The sequence below is a fragment of the Anser cygnoides genome, chromosome 2, assembly GCF_040182565.1.
Source record: "Anser cygnoides isolate HZ-2024a breed goose chromosome 2, Taihu_goose_T2T_genome, whole genome shotgun sequence".
In the NCBI taxonomy this organism is placed as follows: domain Eukaryota; kingdom Metazoa; phylum Chordata; class Aves; order Anseriformes; family Anatidae; genus Anser; species Anser cygnoides.
The window spans coordinates 54,341,673-54,362,006 of NC_089874.1; the positions used below are offsets into that span (position 1 = coordinate 54,341,673).

General features: G+C 41.0%; 1 protein-coding gene across 1 annotated transcript; it reads left to right on the plus strand.

Annotated features, from left to right (window-relative positions):
• The first annotated feature begins 4,319 nt into the window (after nucleotides 1–4,319).
• Nucleotides 4,320–18,935, plus strand: MYLIP (myosin regulatory light chain interacting protein). Its single transcript, XM_048057946.2, has 7 exons — nucleotides 4,320–4,543; nucleotides 5,386–5,576; nucleotides 14,034–14,219; nucleotides 14,654–14,851; nucleotides 15,151–15,315; nucleotides 16,804–17,224; nucleotides 17,569–18,935. The coding sequence occupies exons 1-7, from the start codon at nucleotides 4,457–4,459 to the stop codon at nucleotides 17,656–17,658; spliced, it is 1,338 nt and encodes a 445-aa protein (XP_047913903.1). The 5' UTR covers nucleotides 4,320–4,456; the 3' UTR covers nucleotides 17,659–18,935.
• Nucleotides 18,936–20,334: the final 1,399 nt, after the last annotated feature.

Sequence of the window (20,334 nt, forward strand, 5' to 3'; positions counted from 1 at the left end):
TAAAAATCAACCTTGAGGGGAAAAAAAATAGCAGTAGAAGAATTGATTATGAGCATTTACCTTGTTTTGCTATTTTGTAGTCTCCATTATCAGAAAAAGCCTTGATGGCACTGTTTTATTTTATTTTTCCTTTTCTTCGTTTCCACCATGGAGTGTGTGTTGAATTTTCTTCAGACAAACAACTGATGGGTTGCACTAGAGAAATGGTAGAAATTATTGTAGGCAAAGCTAGGTCAAATGCACAAATCAAATCAAACAAAAATGAGAGAAATGTGTATTTTGTCCAGTCTCTTCATTGGATGCTGTTTGTAATGACAGTACAGTAAAAGGGTTATATTGATTGACTGACAGAGGTAAAAGCACAAGGCTTATACTAAAAGATTTATGAAATCAATGTTTGCCAGCTCTGATAGTGCAGAATGAAAATATATATATATATATATATCATATGGTTTTGTTTGTTTGTTTGTTTTAATAGATCACTGTGTATTCTGTGGACCTAACTTTTATTATTATGACAATGTAATACCTTCCTAGATACCTGTTTTGTTGTTTTGTTTTGTTTTGTTTTCAATTGTGGTTATTTATTGCTTGACACATACAAGGACAGCTATTATAACAAACCTTTCTTGCTACTTTAATCTATTTAAATTCCAACCTGTTTTTCTCATTGTCTTGGCTTTTCTGGAAGTGGTGTGGGGAAGGACAAACAACTTCAATATATGAGCTTATACAGACAGTAGCAGGAACAAATATTAGTTTTAGGAAATTAGGGATTAGAATTAGAATTAGAATTAGAATTAGAATTTCCTTTGTGAAAGCTTTGATTCTAGACCATGAGAGCACATTTTAACAACATGAAAATAATCAATGATGACTCCATTCTAGGAGCACTAAAGGAAGTAAAATGCTCAGAAATTGAATCGGCGACCTGGAAAACAAGCTCATATTTGGTGGTGATTTGATGTTAGGAGTTTCTGAAAAAGTGCAGAGACTGAGGGATTTCTTTCTGCTGTCAAGAAATTGGTTATGAAAAGGAGTTAATAGATTTCACAAGCAGCTGACAGATGTCCCAACAACCAGAAGATTTCTAGAATGAGCCTAGCCTGAAAGTGCAAAGGTTCTTGAGTAGGAGGTGTAATGCTACCTGACAAAGTTACTTATCTGACACCAAAATAGACTGGAAGTTGTGGAGCTGTGAATCAGTGGAAGCTGGGAGGGGATTCTGGAGGGTAAGAATAAGAATGTCTTCTTACACTCTTCGATACAGCACTGGGTATTGGCTGTTGCAGCATATAAGCATCCACAAGTACCTCTTGCTTGTTAAGCCTGCAGTCCAGCCCTGTGCTAAATCCCCAAGAAACTGGACTGGGGCTATGTAAACCCTTGGTCTGACCCGGTGGGATAGTTTTTGTTTTTTATGTTCTTAAAAATGTCACAGACCAGGTAGCCCAAAACTGAACTGACATCCCTAGCTTTTTTTCTTTCATGGTGTTTTGTTGTTTTTTTTTCCCTTTTCTCCTGTAGTAAGAGTCTCAGGTATGAACACTAGATAATGCTTAATAAAACAGTAAACTTATGTCCCGTTAGCTGCATGGATGATCTTTGCACATTATTCTGTGTTTGTTATATTGGCAATAGTGAACCAGGACAATGGGAAACGTCAATCACTGGCACGTGCATTTGCCATAGAAGCTGATTAAGCCACTGAAGGACAGAGCAGAGCAGAGGAGTATTTTTCAAAAAGTTAAGACAGAGGCATGATATACAAGAGAACACTCAGGGGGTCTTTCACATAGAAAATAAAGTGTTTTTGTTGTTTATGGATGGGTAACAGTGTTTCCCTTAAACAACCATCAGTATCAGAACGGCTCCTCAATTTTATGCTTTCCTCCATGCTTCTCGGTCAATAGATCACCACCCGTGTGAGGGATGTGCATTTGCAGCATAACCAGCAGCCTTGACAGTGACAAGAAAAAAGCTAGACACTGCAGTTGTGTTCATGCACAAAGCAATTTTACCCAGGGAGGACATGGTAGAAGAGACTGACTCCAATCATGTGATCCCACTCAGCTCCATTTCACATCATCCTGAAATGCGTTTGTGCTGAACTAGTTCTAGTTTACTCGTTGTTTGATACAGAATACAAAGAGACAGTTAGGAAAGAAAAAAAAAAATAAGCAGAACTGAAGTCATAATGGTGCAGTATGTGCTTTCCAGTGCTTTTCTCTTAGGATTTATGTTAGAGGAAAATATATCATACCACACCCAGGTCCCACACCCAGGTAGCAATTCCCGTTCGTTCAAAAGGTGACCTGGGGAGCTGCTCCTGATGGCTCATGGTGATGGGTTTCACACCCGGACACGGGGTCTGAGGCTCTGCTGAGATGGCCCCAGGAGGGGACCAGACAGAGTCTCCCTTCTCCGAGTCCTGGATTTGGGCTCTCACTTGCCTTCACACCCCTGTGGTCCTCTGGGTTTGTGTGATGGGCTCTGCGATGGGCCTGGGGGCAACCTACCAATTTGTCAATAGACTAACAATACGTATTATTTAAATCTACTTAATATCTTTTATTTAATCCGAAGGAAATGAGCTAGCAATAAATCTGAACAGGAAGAGAGCATATACAATGTGCAAGGAAAGGAAAATGAAAGGAAATGTTCAACAACCTCATACTGGTTATTATTGTAGAAACTGTGAATTAAAAAATACTTTGTCATAGCATAGTATTCTGTACAGTGAAGTACTGTGAATTTGACAGGAGTCAATACTGTGGGCAACAAGCAACACAAGAAAGGATCTTAGAGAAGATCTCGTGTAAGAGAGATCATCTGGATATCAAGGTCATAGCTACACTGCTGGATTCCTCACAAGATGGAGTATCAAGGCAATAGCTCGGAGGCAACTACATTGTGAATGAAAATCTGTACAAGGAGAGGCATTAAACTTTATTGGAAACAAGGGTAAATATTGCTGTATTAGGATCTAAGTTCAAAGGTCAGGAACTTACCTTTGTTCCTTTACACACAACTTGATTTTCACAGGTTTTCCATTCAAATGTCAGGCAAGGATGCACTATGATTTATGCTTACTGTGTGAAGTAGGAGGTGACCAAAAATGAACCTTGTATAGGTATTTCAACTAGGAAAAACAATAGCGTTAGGCAAGGAGCTTTAACTATATGAATGAAAATAAGATGAATTACTACACACAAATTGATAGAGTAGCAAAAGGCTGATCCATCCTGGAGGTATTGCTGTGGAATGCAGCAGGTAGCATTTTGTGACATACAGCACTGAGACAGCATGTCAACAAACAGTATTTTTTTGCCATACTCAGAGGGTGAACGTGCATTTGGCAGTGTGCTTCACTGGGTGTTGTTGATTCATCAAAGAGACCAGGAAGGAGGCTGTGAGAGGCTTCAGATTTTTCTCTCAGGCAGAACCCAAAGGGTTGCAACGGGCACTCGTCACCGGAGTTGTCTCCTGTGTGCTAATGCAGGCTTTGGTCCTTTACTGTCTTCTGTACAGCATGAATAACATATCACAGGGAGACTGCAAAAGGGAATGTATTTCTGTGACAGCAGTGTCCAGATGACACCCTTGAAAAGCAACGCTTACTTTACACGGGCCTTAACCAGTCTGTGCAATTTACTACTGTGAGCTATTTTTAGGGCTCAGAGTTTATCAGATTTCAAAGCAGGGTAGCACTTTTACAGACAGAATAAGAACAACTTCGTTACGTCAGGTAAGAAGAAAGCACGGAAAGAATATCGATGTGTACGGAGGTGAGACCTCTGGGAGAAGAGCCATCTCTCCCTATACCCTCTCCTAGGAGAGGGTTTGAGGGGAAACCCTCTCGTGAACAGGTTCCTAGTTACAAGTGACATGGATAAATAAGTAATTTATTTTTGGGAGCCCTCCGAGTATGACAGAAATTGTGCAGAAGCAGCGCCACATATATGAGCAAAACTGATACTAAGTGAAAACCTCCTCCCCGCATCCGCTCCAAAGGGAACAGAAGGAGGAGTGGAGAACGCAGGCTTTTCTCCACACCCAGCTACGGTAGGATTTTTGCCGGCGGTGCCAGGTGAGCCCCAAAAGGGCAGTTTTTCCCCCCCATTTTCCTGCCATCCCACCCGGCCCGCCGCCGCCGCCGGCCGGCAGGGGGCGCCCCACCACACGCGCGCCCCCGCCACGCGCGCCCCCTCCCCTCCGCGCTCCCGGGGCCGGCGGCGCTGATTGGCAGGCGGCGGCGGCGCGCGGCGCCTCGCCAACGGGGGGCGGGGCGGCGGGGAGGCGCAGGGTGGCTATATAGCGAGCGAGACGCGGCTGCTGAGAGCAGTCGGCGGGCGGGCGGCGACGGGGGAGGGAGAGGTGTACGCGCGGCAGCAGCAGCCCTCCCCCTCGACCACCGTTCGGTGCGCTTGTGGTGGAGCCGGCCCCGGCCGTAACCATGCTGTGCTACGTGACCAGGCCAGACGCGGTGGTGATGGAGGTGGAGGTTGAGGCCAAAGCCAACGGCGAGGACTGCCTCAACCAGGTGAGGCCCGCTGCGGGGCGGCCGTTGGGCGCCGGTGACCGTTGGGGCCTGAGGGGGGCGCGCGCTCCCCCCCCCGTTGATGGCGGGCGGGGCCCCCCCCGCATGAAGGGGGGTGCGGGGAGGCCTCGTTCTCCCCCCCCGCTCCTTCCCCTTTCTTTATTTATTTATTTTCCTCTCTTCCCCTTTTTTTCCCCTCCTCCATGTTGGATGCAGGGGTTGCAGCATCTCTCGGTCGCGGCCCGTCTGCCTTCCCCCCCCCCCCTTTTGGGAGGCCACGGCCTCCTTGCTGCCCCCCAAAGCCCCCCCCCCAGGGCTGGGGGGACACGGGGGGACCCATCCTGACATGGCCCCGCTGGGGGCTCAGCCTGTCGCCCAGGTGCTGCCGCCCTTCCCCGCCTGCTGCGGGAATGGAGGCAGGAGGGAGCCAAGCGTAGCTGCCAAGTCTGTCGGTGGCATCTAAATAAAACTTGTGGGATGTACTTCTTCTCCCCCTCCTGCCTCAGAAGTGCTGGTGGCTGTGCTGCTGGATAACAGGCACCCTGCTGGAAATCGGCTCATCTTAAGTGCCTGGCCTTGAGGACCGAAGGGGATGGGATTTGGCTGTGGAGGTCCATCTTGGTATTTACTAGCGGGGAAGTTCCCATTTTACACGCTATGTTTGTCAGCGTACCATTTTGTACACTGCCTATTTAAAATCCATCAACTAATCTGTTGTAAAAAGGTGCCTACAAACAACCCATCTTTTGTTTCAGACCACTCACACTGCAAACAGTTTTTCAGTCTGATACTACTTTTTGTCCAGTTGTGTTGTTGGTTCATTATGAAGAACCTCTTTCTTTCAGGTTTGCAGGAGGCTGGGAATTATAGAAGTTGATTATTTTGGACTGCAGTTCACTGGCAGCAAAGGGGAGAATCTGTGGCTGAATTTGAGGAACAGGATTTCCCAGCAGATGGATGGTTTAGCTCCTTATCGACTAAAATTAAGAGTCAAGTTCTTTGTAGAGCCCCATCTTATCTTACAAGAACAGACGAGGTAAGGTAGAAATGGTTGTAAGTAAAGCAAACTTATTGTTCTCAGTTTCAGTAACCTCTGAAAATGATTATGCAGAGGCTCTGTTTCTTCCATCTTCTGGTATTCTTTGCTCAACTTTTCAGCACAGCTTTAAAATTCCAGTGTTGTTTACATGTATTATTCATTTTTTTTAAAAAGTGGTATTATTGTAAGTATCATGTGGGGAAGAGTAAGTGGTGTGCAGCTAATTCCATGAGGAACTGGTGCTGGAAAAGGCTAAGCCACCAGTAACCAGTTATTTATATGGTGTTTGTGTGTCCGATAGTAACCCCTGTTCAGTGGTGTTACTGTAGGTCGTTCTAAACCACTGGTACAGAAAGGCAGGAAACAATTCCTCCCACAGAGCAAAAACTTGCTGAATTCCTTTTTGTCTGGGATCATATTACAGTAACTTTCAGATGGCCATAGGCCCTTTGAGGCTACAAAAGAACAGCTGTTCTGCTGCTTCTGTGGCCTGTCCTTTTAACTAAATTGTTATACTGTTCTCCGGGCTTAAGGCTTGGTCTTCTCAGATGAGTAGCAAATGTTTGCTTTCACTCCATCGGTTTGATTACTGCATTACCACATTAACTGCAGTTGGGTTCTCTTTAAGGAAAAGTGAGCAAGTATGTTTAAAACTGGTCTCAACACTTTTTTTTTTCCGGTTAGTTTTAGGTAGTACATCAAATATAAACAGAGGAAAAACCTAGTGTCTAGAAGGGAATGCCAAAGCATGTTTTCACTGCTCACCTTGACTTGGTACTTTCAGAATTAAGACCATGGTTATGACACTTGTTCTGCACAGAATGTTTGTACAGTGAATTTGGTCAGAGGCTGACAGCTTGATTTGGTGTATATCTCAGGAAAAACATTGAGTTAAGACAAGGCAGTGTGTATATTTTTTTGAAGTAACATTGTAACAGATTTAGTTAAGCAAGTACATTCTAACATCCACATTTTGATGTACGTTATTTTGGAAAAAAAACTAATATCCATGGTATATCTTTTGGGCTCTTGTGGGATATTCTTCCTGAAATAAACTTGTTTTCTTATACTTGCTCTCATTAAGAGAGTTTAAAAACAAATAATGAAGGATTATGTGGAACAAAAGCAACGTGATCTCATACCTGATGAGGTGGCAGAGGTTACAGTGGATCTATTGGATGCGTCTCCACACTCAGAGCAAATCAGGGTGAATCTGAGGAAACCTAAAACAAATGATTGGCATTTTTGCTGTTGCTGCTGAATGTTTGTTCCACTTTACAAGGCTTTTGCAGACACCTGTGTTTTCCTACCTTGAACACCATCAATGCAAGACTTGGCAGGTTGTGTAAGTCAAGAGCTTGAACTGGTGAAACATACCCCAAGGGCCTAAAAGACAAGTTGCGTAGCTAGAATGCAACAGAGCTTGTATGTGTGAACACCAAAGACGTATGTTCCACTGTTAAGGTGACTTTAAAAGGTTGTAGCTGGTGTGAGTTTTATGTATGAGTTAAGACTGGTCTAAAATTAATACTTTAACAAACTTTAAAATCACTTGAGCATCAGTCATCAAGAGATCTATTAAAATTATGCTGTGATGGAAATTACTTAAACTGTTGGAGAGAAACAGCCATTGAAGCTAGTATTTATTGCCACTGTCTTGTAAATGTGAATGCTCCTGAGGCTTCAGCTAAGCTGTTCGGTCCTGAATGTTTTTATTGTTGTTAAAGGCAAATCCATGTTGTGAAATAGTTTGCCTTAGCTGCATTTTAGTTGTCTATACCCGCTAGTCTACATGTAACAGACCTGGAATTCTGTAGTGCCCGTGGTTAATGTATATTTCTGTAGTGTTGACATTGAGCTACAGTGAATTTGCTGCTTCCTTTTTTTGGGTCTGCTTAGGGATTTAATGTGTGTGTAGCCATGCAGTCATATTTTAGTTTGCATGTAAGTTTCCATGGGATGAAGGGGGAGTCAAACTTGTTAAACCTGTCATTGAACTTTAAATCAATAGGTATATCACAGAAAATGATTAAAATGAGCTGTACAGCTACAACTGACAACTTATTTCTTACCTCTACTTGCAAAGTCAGTTTACTAGCTGACAAAGAAATAGTGGTGGCTGTTCTGGCTTCCTTTAGCACAGTGATGTCCCCAGCTGATAAATAAGAGAGGGCATTTCCAATGTTGAATGTTATGCTCTAGTCCTTGTGCGAAGAAAGCTGAGGAAGTCTCATGTCTCTTACATCTAGCTTCTGAACCTGATTTTCCTTATGAGATGTGTGTTGAGACTGTGTTTGAAGTCTGGGGAGTTGCAAGTAATTCTGAAATCATTTGGTTGATAATGCTTTGCTATGACTAATAGCGAATGCTGTGACTGACTTGTTCTTTGGTTTTCCATATACTTTGGAAGCTTCGTCAACACCAGTTTCGCTGCTTCATTAAAGAGATCCTTGTCTTGCACTTAGAGCTTGGCTGTGTGTTTCTGTAGCATTTTAACACTCAGGTTTCTACATGCTGTGTAAAAAGCTGATCTGGCTACTGAACATCATCAGCCCGTGCTTCTGTTATCTTTAATCAGCGTGCAATCCAGCAGAAGATTGCAGCCTCATGCATTTTTAATACCTTATGCAAGGAAGCCTTCTTACCAGCGAATGCAAGGTTATAATTGCATCTTTGACCACTATGGCAACAAGCCACCTTCGCTAAGTGCTTTGTGAATGGGAGAGTCGTGTGTGGGGAGGGGGAACCTTTGCACTACACTTTCCTTTTATGCAGGGTTAAGCTTTATTTCTATTGTTCTTTGGTTCTTGATTTCTAATTTTTTATTTGACTGCCTGGTAGTGAATTTCACCACAGGACACTGTAGTTTAGAATTGTTTTCAGTGGAATGAAAGTGCCTCAGTGCAAGAACGCTATTCAAATTTAATACGCTGCTGTCAACTGGAGTTTTAAACAAGTCTGAAATGCGAACAGCGTGCTTGTTAAGAGCAGTTTGAATAGCTGTATGTTTTTTGAACGGAGAATCACATTGGCTTGCTAAAGGCTGTTATCTCCCTTTTTGCTTAAAGCTATAGGTGTTGGTCCTAGATCCAGACCACAAGCTCTGCCGTACGTCATGCTGGTTTTCAGTGTCTCTTGTGGTAGGTCACACAACAGATGGCTGAAAAAGCAGTGTTTTCAGCAGTGACTCAAAGTTGCCACCTGGTTTCCCTAACTCGAGCAGGGAGCTGGGATGCAGCTCTCTGGCTGTCGGGGAGCCTCCTGCTTGGGGCGCGTGTGGGATCACCTGGGGGCATCGTCTGCCAGGAGCCCCAGCAGTGGAGTGTGGCTGTGGTCACCCCAGGGGAAGTGGTGGTTTGTTGAGGGGCCAGTGTGGGGAAGTCAGCGTGCAACGAGAGTGAGTGTTGATGTAATGGCTGCTTGAGCAGCGTAAGGCATCCCTCTGTGTACTTGGAAAGAGCAAAGCTGCTGTCTGGTGTAATGTGACAAAGTCAAGTGTTCTTATATAAGCCATGGCGATTTAAAGCAACATGTCAGCTTCTAGCAGGCCACACGGTCTCATGAAGCATGCAAAGCAGCACTTTGACAACTTTGAGATCAGTAACTGTCACTGAAGCTGTTAAAGGTTGTGTGCTACTTCTCAAGTATCTGAATCACTTACAAAATGCTTTTGCAGTGATTTCAGTTGTGATTTCACTTGTGGTTTCCTATTGGTAATGATGAACTAGTTAAAAGTAGGAGCTGACTTGTAAAAGTTGAGTGGTTAGTAGTTAGAAAATAAGGAAAAACATCGTATTATCCTGCAGTACTGGCTAGCCAGTGCAGCAGTGTCAAGGTATTTGTTACCATGCAATAAAAACCTGCTGTAATAAACACCAGGGTGAGTTTAGTGGATCTGTTTGTCTGAACTGGAGTTGAGTTGCAGTTAGTAACCTCTCACCCACTCTGCTGAGAGCAGATAAGAGTAAACATACTGATGAATACAATTGTAACTTTGCAGAGCTTATTTTTCATATCTAAGGGCTTATATCTGCTTCTAAAAATAGAATATGCTATTGCTATGATCTTTACTACCAATATATATTTTTAGGGGTAACAATTATGCCTCTTTGATTCTTTTAGACTACGCAGTTGCAAATTACTTCACAGTAGGAAAGATTCTTTCCCTGTGGTAAGGACTGTCATACCCCAGGTAGGACAGGCAGTTCCTTGGGATATATTTGAAGACTCTTGCCGGGAGTCTGGCAAGAGGATGGGTTCTCCTGGCTATATTTCTAGTTCAGGAAGTATTAGTCATACAGACACTTTTTATTGGTAACAGACTGGGTTTTGCCACTTTTTCTTCTGGCAGCGAAGTTTAGAACCTAACTTTGAATATAGACTTCTCTATTTGCACTGTTTTCCTTTGATTTTTTTAAACTGTAGTAGGAACAAAGTTTTCAGTGCAGAACTTTGAATCCTAATGTATATAGTTGTCTTTAATGACGTTTTTATGAAACAAATGACTTTTGTGTTGCATATACTCTTCTAATAGCACTTTTGCAGAGTTTTTAATTTTCATTAAATGTGTTCATTTTAAACTGTTTCTGTTTAAAAAAAAAATAATAAAATTATAATGAAGTACTGACCTGTATTTCTGGTAGAAGCAATCCATATAGTCAGCCTTCATAAACTGCTTCTGAGAGAGGGAAGAAGCACTTGGTTTGTGGCCCAGGCTTGGTAGCTGTAGTTCGTAAAATGGGCCATCTGAACTACTTCAATAAAAATCTTGTTGCAACCTCCCATTTCCAAAGCATTTGTATCAAATTATGTGCAACTAACAAGTACATTAATGATTGCTTTACAATTGATTTTGAGTGTTTTAATACACACAACTTCGTATGAAAAGTACTGGGGCAGTATTAAGAAGACAAAAGGAATATAAAATCACCAGTGTAACGGGTGCTTGAGGAAAACACTTGACTGTTCCAAGTCTAGAGCTGCTTTTTCTTCCTTTGAAAAGGAGGAAGTTCTGTCTGGGCAGTGACTAACGAAGTACAACTTAGATGAACATGAAGCTTGGTCCTCTAATCAGTATTTCTATATGCTATTTTCAGATACCAAATTGAAAGGGAATACTCTAGATATTCCTGTGTTCAATTCTAGTTAGTGTGAGGTTTGCTTGGGCTGTGGGTACTAATGCTGTAAGTTACACTGACTTTTGTACCGGTGCTGTCCTGTATAGAATTCAGGACACAAGTGACTTTGTCAGGGCAATGGAAAGTTCTGTTAGTTCTTCAAGCTGCCTGAATATCCTTAGTGGTGGGGGAAGCCCAGATTTTTTTTCTTATCTAGAGATTCAATGAGGTGAAACAGTCAATTAAGTGCTAGACTTCCTTAAAAATCTCATTTTAGGTCAGAATTTAACTTATGGAAACTTAAATACTTTGTGGTAAGTAATAGCATCTGTAATATGACCGGCTTTTCTACAATAGATTGTAGCAGATCTTTTTTACAGTTAGACTTAGCAGAATTACATGATTAACTGCCTCAGGGCTCCTCATGTTTTTGTTTTGCTCGACCGTATTCGGCAACAGAAGTGCATTCTTTTGCCTTTCTGTTTAAAGATAAAGGCTTTCATTTTGTGTAAAATGGAAAATCTTTTTATAATCTGAGAATCTAACTGGTGTTGTGCTTAACCTTGAAGGGAGATGATTTTACAGTGGATATTAATGTACTTTTGGAGAAACAGACCCTTAAAAAGGCCAGATGGGCAGACAGCACTAATCAGAATCATTTTTCATGTATATAAGATGTTTGCAGCCTTCATTCTTTCACAATCTTTCAATTTCTCAATGCAATTCCTTCCTCTAACATATTACAGATCTAAAATTGGGGGGGGGGCTGGGGGGTGGAACATGGGGACAATGAATTTGCTACCTGAACCTTAGTTCAGGGCAAGTGCTGCAGCAGGTCAGTATGGAGAGAGAAACCACTGTCATTCAAAAACAAGTTTCACTGGCAGGCTCTCTGTTTAATTAGTTCCTGTGCTGTTGTGGGTGTGGCTTAGCAATAGGCTGGAACCAGCCATGGTTTGTTTTTAGGTGGAGTAAAATCACTTGAGATGGACCCTGGAATGTGGGTGGCTTTGTCTTCTGACATATCATATCCTGGCTACAGTAAGCCCTTGCATCGCTTCAGTTAGCTTGCAGTAACTGTCCCTTATGCATGCCATGCCCTTTTCCTTTTCGTCCCCTAAAAATGTACAGTAGCTTAGTCTGAGATGTCTTCTCTTATGCTGTACGAGCCACTTAGGTCACTGCACATTAGTTGGTGTTGCTTTTTTGTTGCACCTTAAACTTGGTTGTCTACCTCTGCTATTGCAAGCACTTCAGTGAATGTGACAAGTTATGCTTCCACTGTAACTGTGTCTGTATCTGCAGGAGTAATCTCTTGTTTATTCAGCTCCCCCTTGATGTTCGTGCAGTCCTCCCAGCAAGAGAACACTGACTTTTCCTTGTGTAGTCAGTGCTGTCATATGCATAAAGTAAGCGAACCAAAGATACAAGCATTTACTTGTGGCAGCTGTATGTGCCAACAAATGAGAACAAAATTGTCAGATTCTTCTTTAAAATACCATAGGTTTAATCAGCATGTAGTTCTAACAACTAGAGAACTTGTTTTCATACTGACGGAATCAGGAGTGCATGGAAAAGCTTTATTTTATGAAATGGTGATCGGAATTAAGGAGATGCCTACTGTTTGTTTTTAGCCATAGCTTTTCAGTAATTGATCAAATAATTTGATTGGCTTTATGAATTGAGCCCACACATGTGTGTACAACCTCTCCACTCGAAAAGCTGCAGCTATGCCTTTGTGTGGCCTTAGCCAAAAGAACTCTGAATTAGTAGGGTGGGAGAGGGGGATTGGAGCAGGGGTTTGGGACTGGCTCCAAGAGGAGCCCAAACAAGGAGTAGCATGCTCACAGGGGAGACAGCTGTACTGTCTGAAGCTCTTGTTCCCTCACCTCTTAAATCTACATCCTGCACGGAGGGGGGAATGTTAGCTTCCCCCCGGCCCCCATTAAACTGCTGAAGTGTAGACCCATGTCTAGACATCTAAGTGATGCAGTTTGAGCGCTTAAGTGGCAACTGCAGTGATGCTGTAAGCATGCTGCTTGCCAAGAGGTGCTGGAGCTGTGGCTCATTGCTGTGAAAAGTATGGTGGGGCAGCTTAGGAGATGATAGTATTTTCCTTTCAGAAATTCTGCATATGAGCTGTCTTTCAGGGGGAACATTATTTGTATTTTCTGAGCTGCAGCATTTACCATAATAGAACTAAAAATGAATACAAATTGTGCAGGTTATATAACCGATCATAGTGCTGGCAAGGTAGAACTATTCACTTCTACAATGAAACTGTAGAGTGTTACAAAAGGACTTATATAAGATATCCAAAAGGACTATTGGAAGCAAAGTGAATCACTAACCAGCATCTTGAACGTCACTGAGTGATTCAACATAGTTTTTGTCTAAAATTAAACGTAATTTATTTTTTTAAGGAAGTGAAATGTAAATGTCCTATCACTATGGAAACTGATATCCCTGTGGGTACTAGACTTACTGAAAGCTTTTTCGGTGATAACGTAGTTATTTCTACTTCTGACTTCCCTAAATACTCTGAATCTTAAGAACAAGTAGAAAGAAAGGTATGTTATCTACCCTGACAGAAGATAAGGAAGTTAAGGTAAGCTATAGGGGGAATTAACAGGATTAACAGGCTGCTATTAGAGTTGGTGGAAAACTTGATTTGTCGAACCTATTAGATAATTAAGAACAGCTTTGAATTTTCCAGTTAGCTGTCAAACCTGCCTCAGTCCCCAAGCATAAATGACAAATGTGCTTACAAAATAGACACTCTATATTATTTCACAATGAAATACCCTTTTAGCTATTTCAAGTTACTTTCTTAATCATGTTACTTGCAAAAGTGCAGTCTTCCTTTTGACTGGTGCCACAGCCATTTGATCTGTGTAGAGGAAGCATGTTTTTTTCCAGCTGCACGATAATGTGTTGTGCTTCTGTTCACACTTTCCTTTGTGAAAGTGACTTGTAAATAGTAACCGAAGAAAAATTAAACTTAGATAACTACTCCAGATATTTTTCATGGATATTTTATGGAATGAATTGAAGTTAGTGAGTAGCCTTAGAGCTAAAGTAGCTTTTGTTCAAACTGATACTGAGGTGCTCACTTCTTTTAGTTGTGCTTCTAGGCATGGTCTTCAGTTGTATCCTCATCTTTAAGTGAATGATGAGATGGAGGTCCTTTTCCCCCCTGTGCCCAGACCATTTGGTACATTCATTGTAAATTCTTGATTACCATATTAATAATTACCAAACATACTTCCTATGTTATTTGTTGCCTTCCTTAATGTTTTAACATCTTGTATAACAAACATTTCTAATTCCATTGCAGGCATATGTTTTTCTTGCATATAAAGGAGGATCTTCTGGCTGGTAATCTCCAGTGTTCTTCAGAGCATGCAATTGAACTTAGCGCGTTGTTGGCACAGATGAAGTTTGGAGACTATAATCAGAATACTGCCAAGTACAATTACGAAGAGTTGTGTGCAAAAGAGCTCACCACTACCATTCTAGAAAGGTAAAAAGAACAAATTGAATCAAATCATATGGGGGCCAAAAGTATAAGATTTTTGTTATGCTATTGCATCAACAGTTTAGGGCATACCTTGTGATATTAAAATGCTGTTCTGTGCATTTTTGCTGTGAACCTTTTGGTAATCCAAGTAAATACTTTGGGGTGAGGGAGAAGGTTAATTAGAAAGCCTTGTTTACATTTAGCTCTTACTTCTAAGTAAATGTACGGTATTGCCTCCTAAATATTCTCAATGTTTTTGGTAATTCTCTTAAATGCTCCTGGCCTGTTTTATCTGGCTGTAAACTTCTAGTCATCGTGGACGCACAAGAACAACCTGTTTAACCAGGTCATCTAAAAAGCATGTTATACCAAGCTGCTAACAGTAATGGCACATCCTTGAGTTACTTCACCCATCCTTAATCTTTTTTCATCAACAGCATTACTGCAAAGCATAAGCAGCTGGAAGGTCTCAGTCAAGCTTCTGCTGAATACCAGGTTCTACAGATTGCAACAACACTGGAGAACTATGGAGTAGAGTGGCATTCGGTTAGAGACAGTGAAGGGCAAAAGCTCCTTATTGGTGTTGGACCTGAAGGCATATCCATCTGTAAAGATGACTTCAGTCCTATCAACAGGTACGTGTTTTGTGGAATTACTTTTGCCATGTTTCAGAACTACTGGGCATGCCTCACATTTCTGTAGACAAAAATGTTCTGTGAATTACTTAAAGGACCTATTGCAATGTAGGGTCTGAGGGCACTACCTCCTTATAAGACAACTGATCTTAAGGCTCTTGGTTTCTAAGTACTTCTGTGGCAGAACTTTTTCAATCCAGCCTTATGGGCAATTCAGAGGTCATAGTATCAGAAGGTACCATAGTAAGTTGTGGGAAATGCCCTTTAAGAGCTAAACTTGTTTTTGTATTAATTCTTAGGATTGCTTATCCTGTTGTTCAAATGGCAACGCAGTCTGGGAAGAACGTGTATCTGACGGTTACCAAGGAGTCTGGTAATAGTGTTGTTCTCCTGTTTAAGATGATCAGTACAAGGGCAGCAAGTGGACTCTACAGAGCAATTACAGAGACGCATGCATTTTACAGGTTAGTACTGCCACTAGAGTCAGCTTTGATCTTCCCTTAAGGCCCAAACAGAAGCTGAACAGGTTTTTGCTTTCAATTTTTGTGGGATGGGTGTTTAAGAAAAGTAAGCAAGATTTTTTTCAGTATACTACTCTGAATAATAGCACTTCAGAATAAAAACTTGCTCTTTTCTTTAATTCATAATATATGCACTTGTCCCTGTGTATGAGTCAGGATGAGAGCAAAGGAGTAGAAAGCCTGTTTTTTTCAAAATATGTAGGTGTAGCCCATATGCATGTATACTCTTGCCTTTATTTGGCTCTTCCTGTTGCCAGAAATCATCTTCCTACAATTCCTGTCCTTGCTCACATGCTTAGGATTTTGTTTCATGCCAGGAGCTATCAGTTGTCTTTATCCTTCTGCTCTTTGAGGCAAGGCTGCTGTAATCATCTGCTGATAGCTGATTTTTTTTTTTTTGAAACTGCTTCTCACTCCTAGTGTGAGGTCCAACACAGGTAGAACTAACCATCAAAGACAGTAGTGGTGTTCCCTAAATTAACTGCCACATTGATCTCAATTACTTAGAAGAAGAATAGGACTTGAGCAGAGATACATATGCTAGGCAAAGCCCCATCCAGTTTCTCAAATCAGATCACTGTAATACAGTTAGAGTAATTAACATCAGTTAGTTGCCTAGCTAATCAGCAGCTAACCACTGTTTATTTTGTGAGCCTGATGTTAAGCCTGGCTTGTTATCCTCCATGATTATCACCTCCTGCACTCTTATTTTGCACTCTTCATACTTCTTTCCAGGCAGTTAAAGCATTAAATAACTTTGTAGACAGTCTTAACTGTTTGGTCTTCATATTTGGTTGTCATTTCTGCTGTCCTTTGCAGTTTGACTTTAAGCAGAATTGTAGCTAGGCAATAGGATTTGGTCGTGAACTTGGATCTTGGACTCAGGCCCTGTGAGGCTGTAGTCCTTGTTCTGCCTGTTCTTTTTCTACGTTGTCTAGAGAAGTGATAATGCTGTAATAGGCTTCTGCAGGTTTAGCTATATCACTGGAATCCATGGCAAGCATGGTTAGGCTAGCTGGAGCACTCTGTGGCAAATAGAAATGGCTTGATTTAACAATGCTAGTATATAAAGTATTTAGTGTCAAGTAATGCCATTAACCAAATCTTCACTAAAAAGCTTATCTAGAGAGAGGTATTATGCCAAAGACTATTAGAACTATTTAATGTAGCATCTTGGCATTGCCATGTAAAGAGATGTTGCTAAGCAGAACTGTAGATCGAGCAAGTGTTCACTGTTTATAGTATGCTTTAATTCCTTTCTCTAGGCTGACTCTATTTTACCTGATACTTCACATTTTTGAAGATGTAGAAATATCATCTCTGGCTGTCTTTCGCTTTGATTTCAATGCTGTTATTTCAACTTTGAGAACAATTAATTGCAGAGGGAGGCTTATTAGTATTAACTCAATTTTTTGTCTTGCCGTTTTATAGGTGTGACACTGTCACAAGTGCTGTCATGATGCAGTATAGTCGAGACTTAAAGGGCCACCTAGCATCTCTTTTCCTGAATGAAAACATAAATCTTGGGAAAAAATACGTCTTTGACATTAAAAGAACATCGAAAGAAGTTTATGATCATGCAAGACGAGCTCTTTATAATGCTGGCATTGTGGATCTTGTTTCTAGAAGTGACCAAACCCCACCGAGTTCCCCCCTTAAGTCTTCAGAAAGTAGCATGAACTGTGACAACTGTGAGGGTCTTAGCTGCCAACAAACAAAAGCTCTGCAAGAGAAGCTGCGGAAGCTAAAGGAGTCCATGCTTTGTATGGTGTGTTGTGAAGAAGAAATCAATTCAACTTTTTGTCCCTGTGGCCATACAGTATGCTGTAAGACCTGTGCTGCCCAATTACAGGTAATAATTCCATTAAGTTAGCAAATATGTAAAAGCTTGGGTTTTCTGTATACTTCAGTGTATTAGATTAATGTGTACACTGATTCTAGCAAAACTGATTTTTAAAACTGTTCTCAGTAAACTTGTTCCAAAGGATGTTCTGTTCAGATAACTTTGAAAGATAAGTTTTAGCTGTGCAAGTTCTCCTGTGGTAAGCGTAAGGTTTAGCTGAGTCTTGCAGTGGACTGTTTTAAATATGGAGACTTTAAAAGAAGGTGTTCGTTCTTGTAGAAAAGGATGTCTCCAGTAAGTGTATACACTCAAAATACAAAGTAAACTAACTTCCTAATGTTTTTCCTTTCCAGTCATGCCCTGTTTGCAGATCTCGTGTAGAGCATGTCCAGCATGTGTACTTGCCAACCCACACCAGTCTTCTCAATCTGACTGTGATCTGATCTGCATGTACAACTTAAACCGATCACGTACTTCTTAAACTGCACTATTATGAATTGCAACCATTTCTTGTGAAGAAGGCAACCACTCTGGCACCAATCCATGATCAAAAGCAAAAATACTGAATTGTTGAACATAAATATCTTTGCTCAGCATGCCCATGATGGCTTGGGATGTCTTTCAGGAGCGGAACTGTTAACTGACTCATGTTACTAAAACAGGAAAATGATGTATATGTTTGTAGCATGGCAGTGTTGCCAAAAAGCTAGGGAGCCCTGGAGAAATGTGGTATACACATTGATATACCCAGCAAGAGCAATGCAGCCTTTTATTTTACTCTTCAAATTCTTTTTAGTACAGTCATTCCATTTATTTTAATAGTGAAACTAGCTTTTACAAATACCAGTTTAGTATGGCTCATAGTTCATGCTTTTAGTAAACTGCTCAAAAGGGAGAACTTCTCTTTTAAAAAAAAAGGTTCTTAAACTATACAAGGCTTTATCAAGCAGCTGCATTCAATTTTTTTAAATAGAAAACAATTCTGTTAGTATAGCTTTGGAAGGGTAGAAGAATTTAATTTCACAGTGCTACAGGTGGTCAGGAAAGTCTTCTGGTTGGTAATGATGTCCTATGGAAGCACTGCTGCAGGACTTCATTCAGAGCTCTCAATGGGTAAGGTTTCCCATATCCAACTTGGTTGGTTGGTAGTATTGGGTGCTGTAGTCAGCTGCCCTTTAAGTTGGCTTTATTTTTGGAGGCTGGTATCAAACTGTTAACCATATACCATTATTTTCTAAAAGAAGGGTTAAGTATAACTTTAAATGCTTTCTTCAGTTACTGTCTTTATTGGCTAGGATATTTCCTGCTAAAATGTCTTTAATCTCCACCCCCCTACTTGGGCATTTTGGACTCCAGTTTCCTAGCATAATCTCCAGGATACAGAGGAACTAGAGACCATGTTTGGGTGCAATACTGGCTTAATTGAAGCTAGAAAAGTACACTGTCACTTTACTGAAACTTTCTGACTATACTTTTCATATTGCCTTAATGTAGCAGTAAGTGTGTTTATGCATCTGTTTCTTTGCACAGACATTTTGTCAAAATATTAAAACTCTACTTTTTTATGACACATTAGCATATAAACCTTACTCTAAGAGGGTATTTATTTTTTCACTTTGTAAAGAAAATTTTGTTTCCTCATGAAGCAAGAGCTTTGTCCTATACCGTAGGCAACTTCTGTCTTTTTATATTCAGATTAATAAAGGACTTTAAAAATCTATTTTGTGTTGTTTGTAAGTCTTATTTTTCTGAAGTCTTTCTGCAGTATTACTGAACTGAAACTACAGAATCTTCATGTTTGTAGTCTGAATGTTGTGGGCCATCTTTCTAAGGGGGCAAGTTTCCTCAGGTATATATGAACTCTGAGGGAGGGAAGGAAAGTGAAAGAATAGGGGCACATATATCATCAAAGAAGATTGTACACCACTACAGTAGTTAGTCAGTGGTGCTAAAGCAAATATTCCTCCTTTCCCAAAGACTTTGTTCAGTGCCAATAGAATTACATTAATATCTAATCCATCATAGTATGGCAGCTGACTGAAATGGATTGTAAATTAATCTAAATAGATGTTAATATAGGCAGCTGACTTAAAGCATTCAACAAAATCAAGTTGTTAAAATAGGCAAGCATAACTCTAATTACACAGCCAATATAATTAGAAGTACCTAGACATCCCTAATAAAAATAATCCCAGTAGTTAGAATGCTAATTAAGGGAGGGTTTGGCAGGTTAAATAGTATAGGTTGAATTCAGGCACAGCCTGTGACTTTTTTGTAAATATATTCTGCCTTGTCCTAAAAAGCTATGCAGAGGTTCAGTTAGAAAAGCCAAGGTACAGGAAAGCTGAAGTGCAGGTTCAGACAGGAGCCTGGCAAGTATTGGCTCTATTTGAGGCTGTTGAAAACCTAATCCTGTGTTCACGATGAAAAGGCTGGAGCACAAGTGGAGGCTAACAGCTTTTGTAATGGGGAAGGGTGGGATCAGAACTTCAGTAGGTGGTTTTAACAAAACAGTTACCTATTCTGGGAATTGAGCACTAGGTAACCTGTTCTGGATGCTTCACTTGGCTTATATGTAAGATTCAATAGGATGCAAAACATGGTAACAGCAAGTTGGTGTTCACAGATAGCTTTCTGCAAAAACTGTTCTCTAAATGTTGATCAGGCTACATTTGAAAACTCTTGCTTAACTTTCCAGAACTGCTGGGGTATGCATTGCTTAATGTTTACAGTTACAGTACACCCTTTCATGAGAGGACTATGCCTGATCCACATGAACTATGAAGAGTGTAAAAAAAAAAACACTAGGAAATCCTGAACTCCTCATGCCATGTAGCTGGACTTCAGAAAGAGTAGTGTGTTGGTTGCCAGAGTTCTCTTGTTTCTCCTAAGAAGCTTTGTCTGTCTGGTAATGGATGGTGGGGGGGGGGAGAAACAACACAATAGTGCATAGAACAGCTGGAGTTGGTGTCCTTGATGTTTCTAGGAGCTGCAGGACTGATCACAAAGCTTCATCTGGTGCTTCTCCCAACTTATGTTAGTATACTTGCGTGTACCAGACACCCTTGATGAAGTCAGCTCCTACACCCTAGGCTGATCTTGCTACCCAAAGCTAGTAA

Excerpts from the sequence above, each read along its gene's own strand:
- MYLIP (XM_048057946.2), top strand. The coding sequence starts at position 4,457 with ATGCTGTGCTACGTGACCAGGCCAGACGCGGTGGTGATGGAGGTGGAG. Across the intron at positions 5,577-14,033 it reads ATCTTACAAGAACAGACGAG|GCATATGTTTTTCTTGCATA; the intron begins GTAAGGTAGAAA and ends ATTCCATTGCAG. Across the intron at positions 17,225-17,568 it reads CCTGTGCTGCCCAATTACAG|TCATGCCCTGTTTGCAGATC; the intron begins GTAATAATTCCA and ends TTTCCTTTCCAG.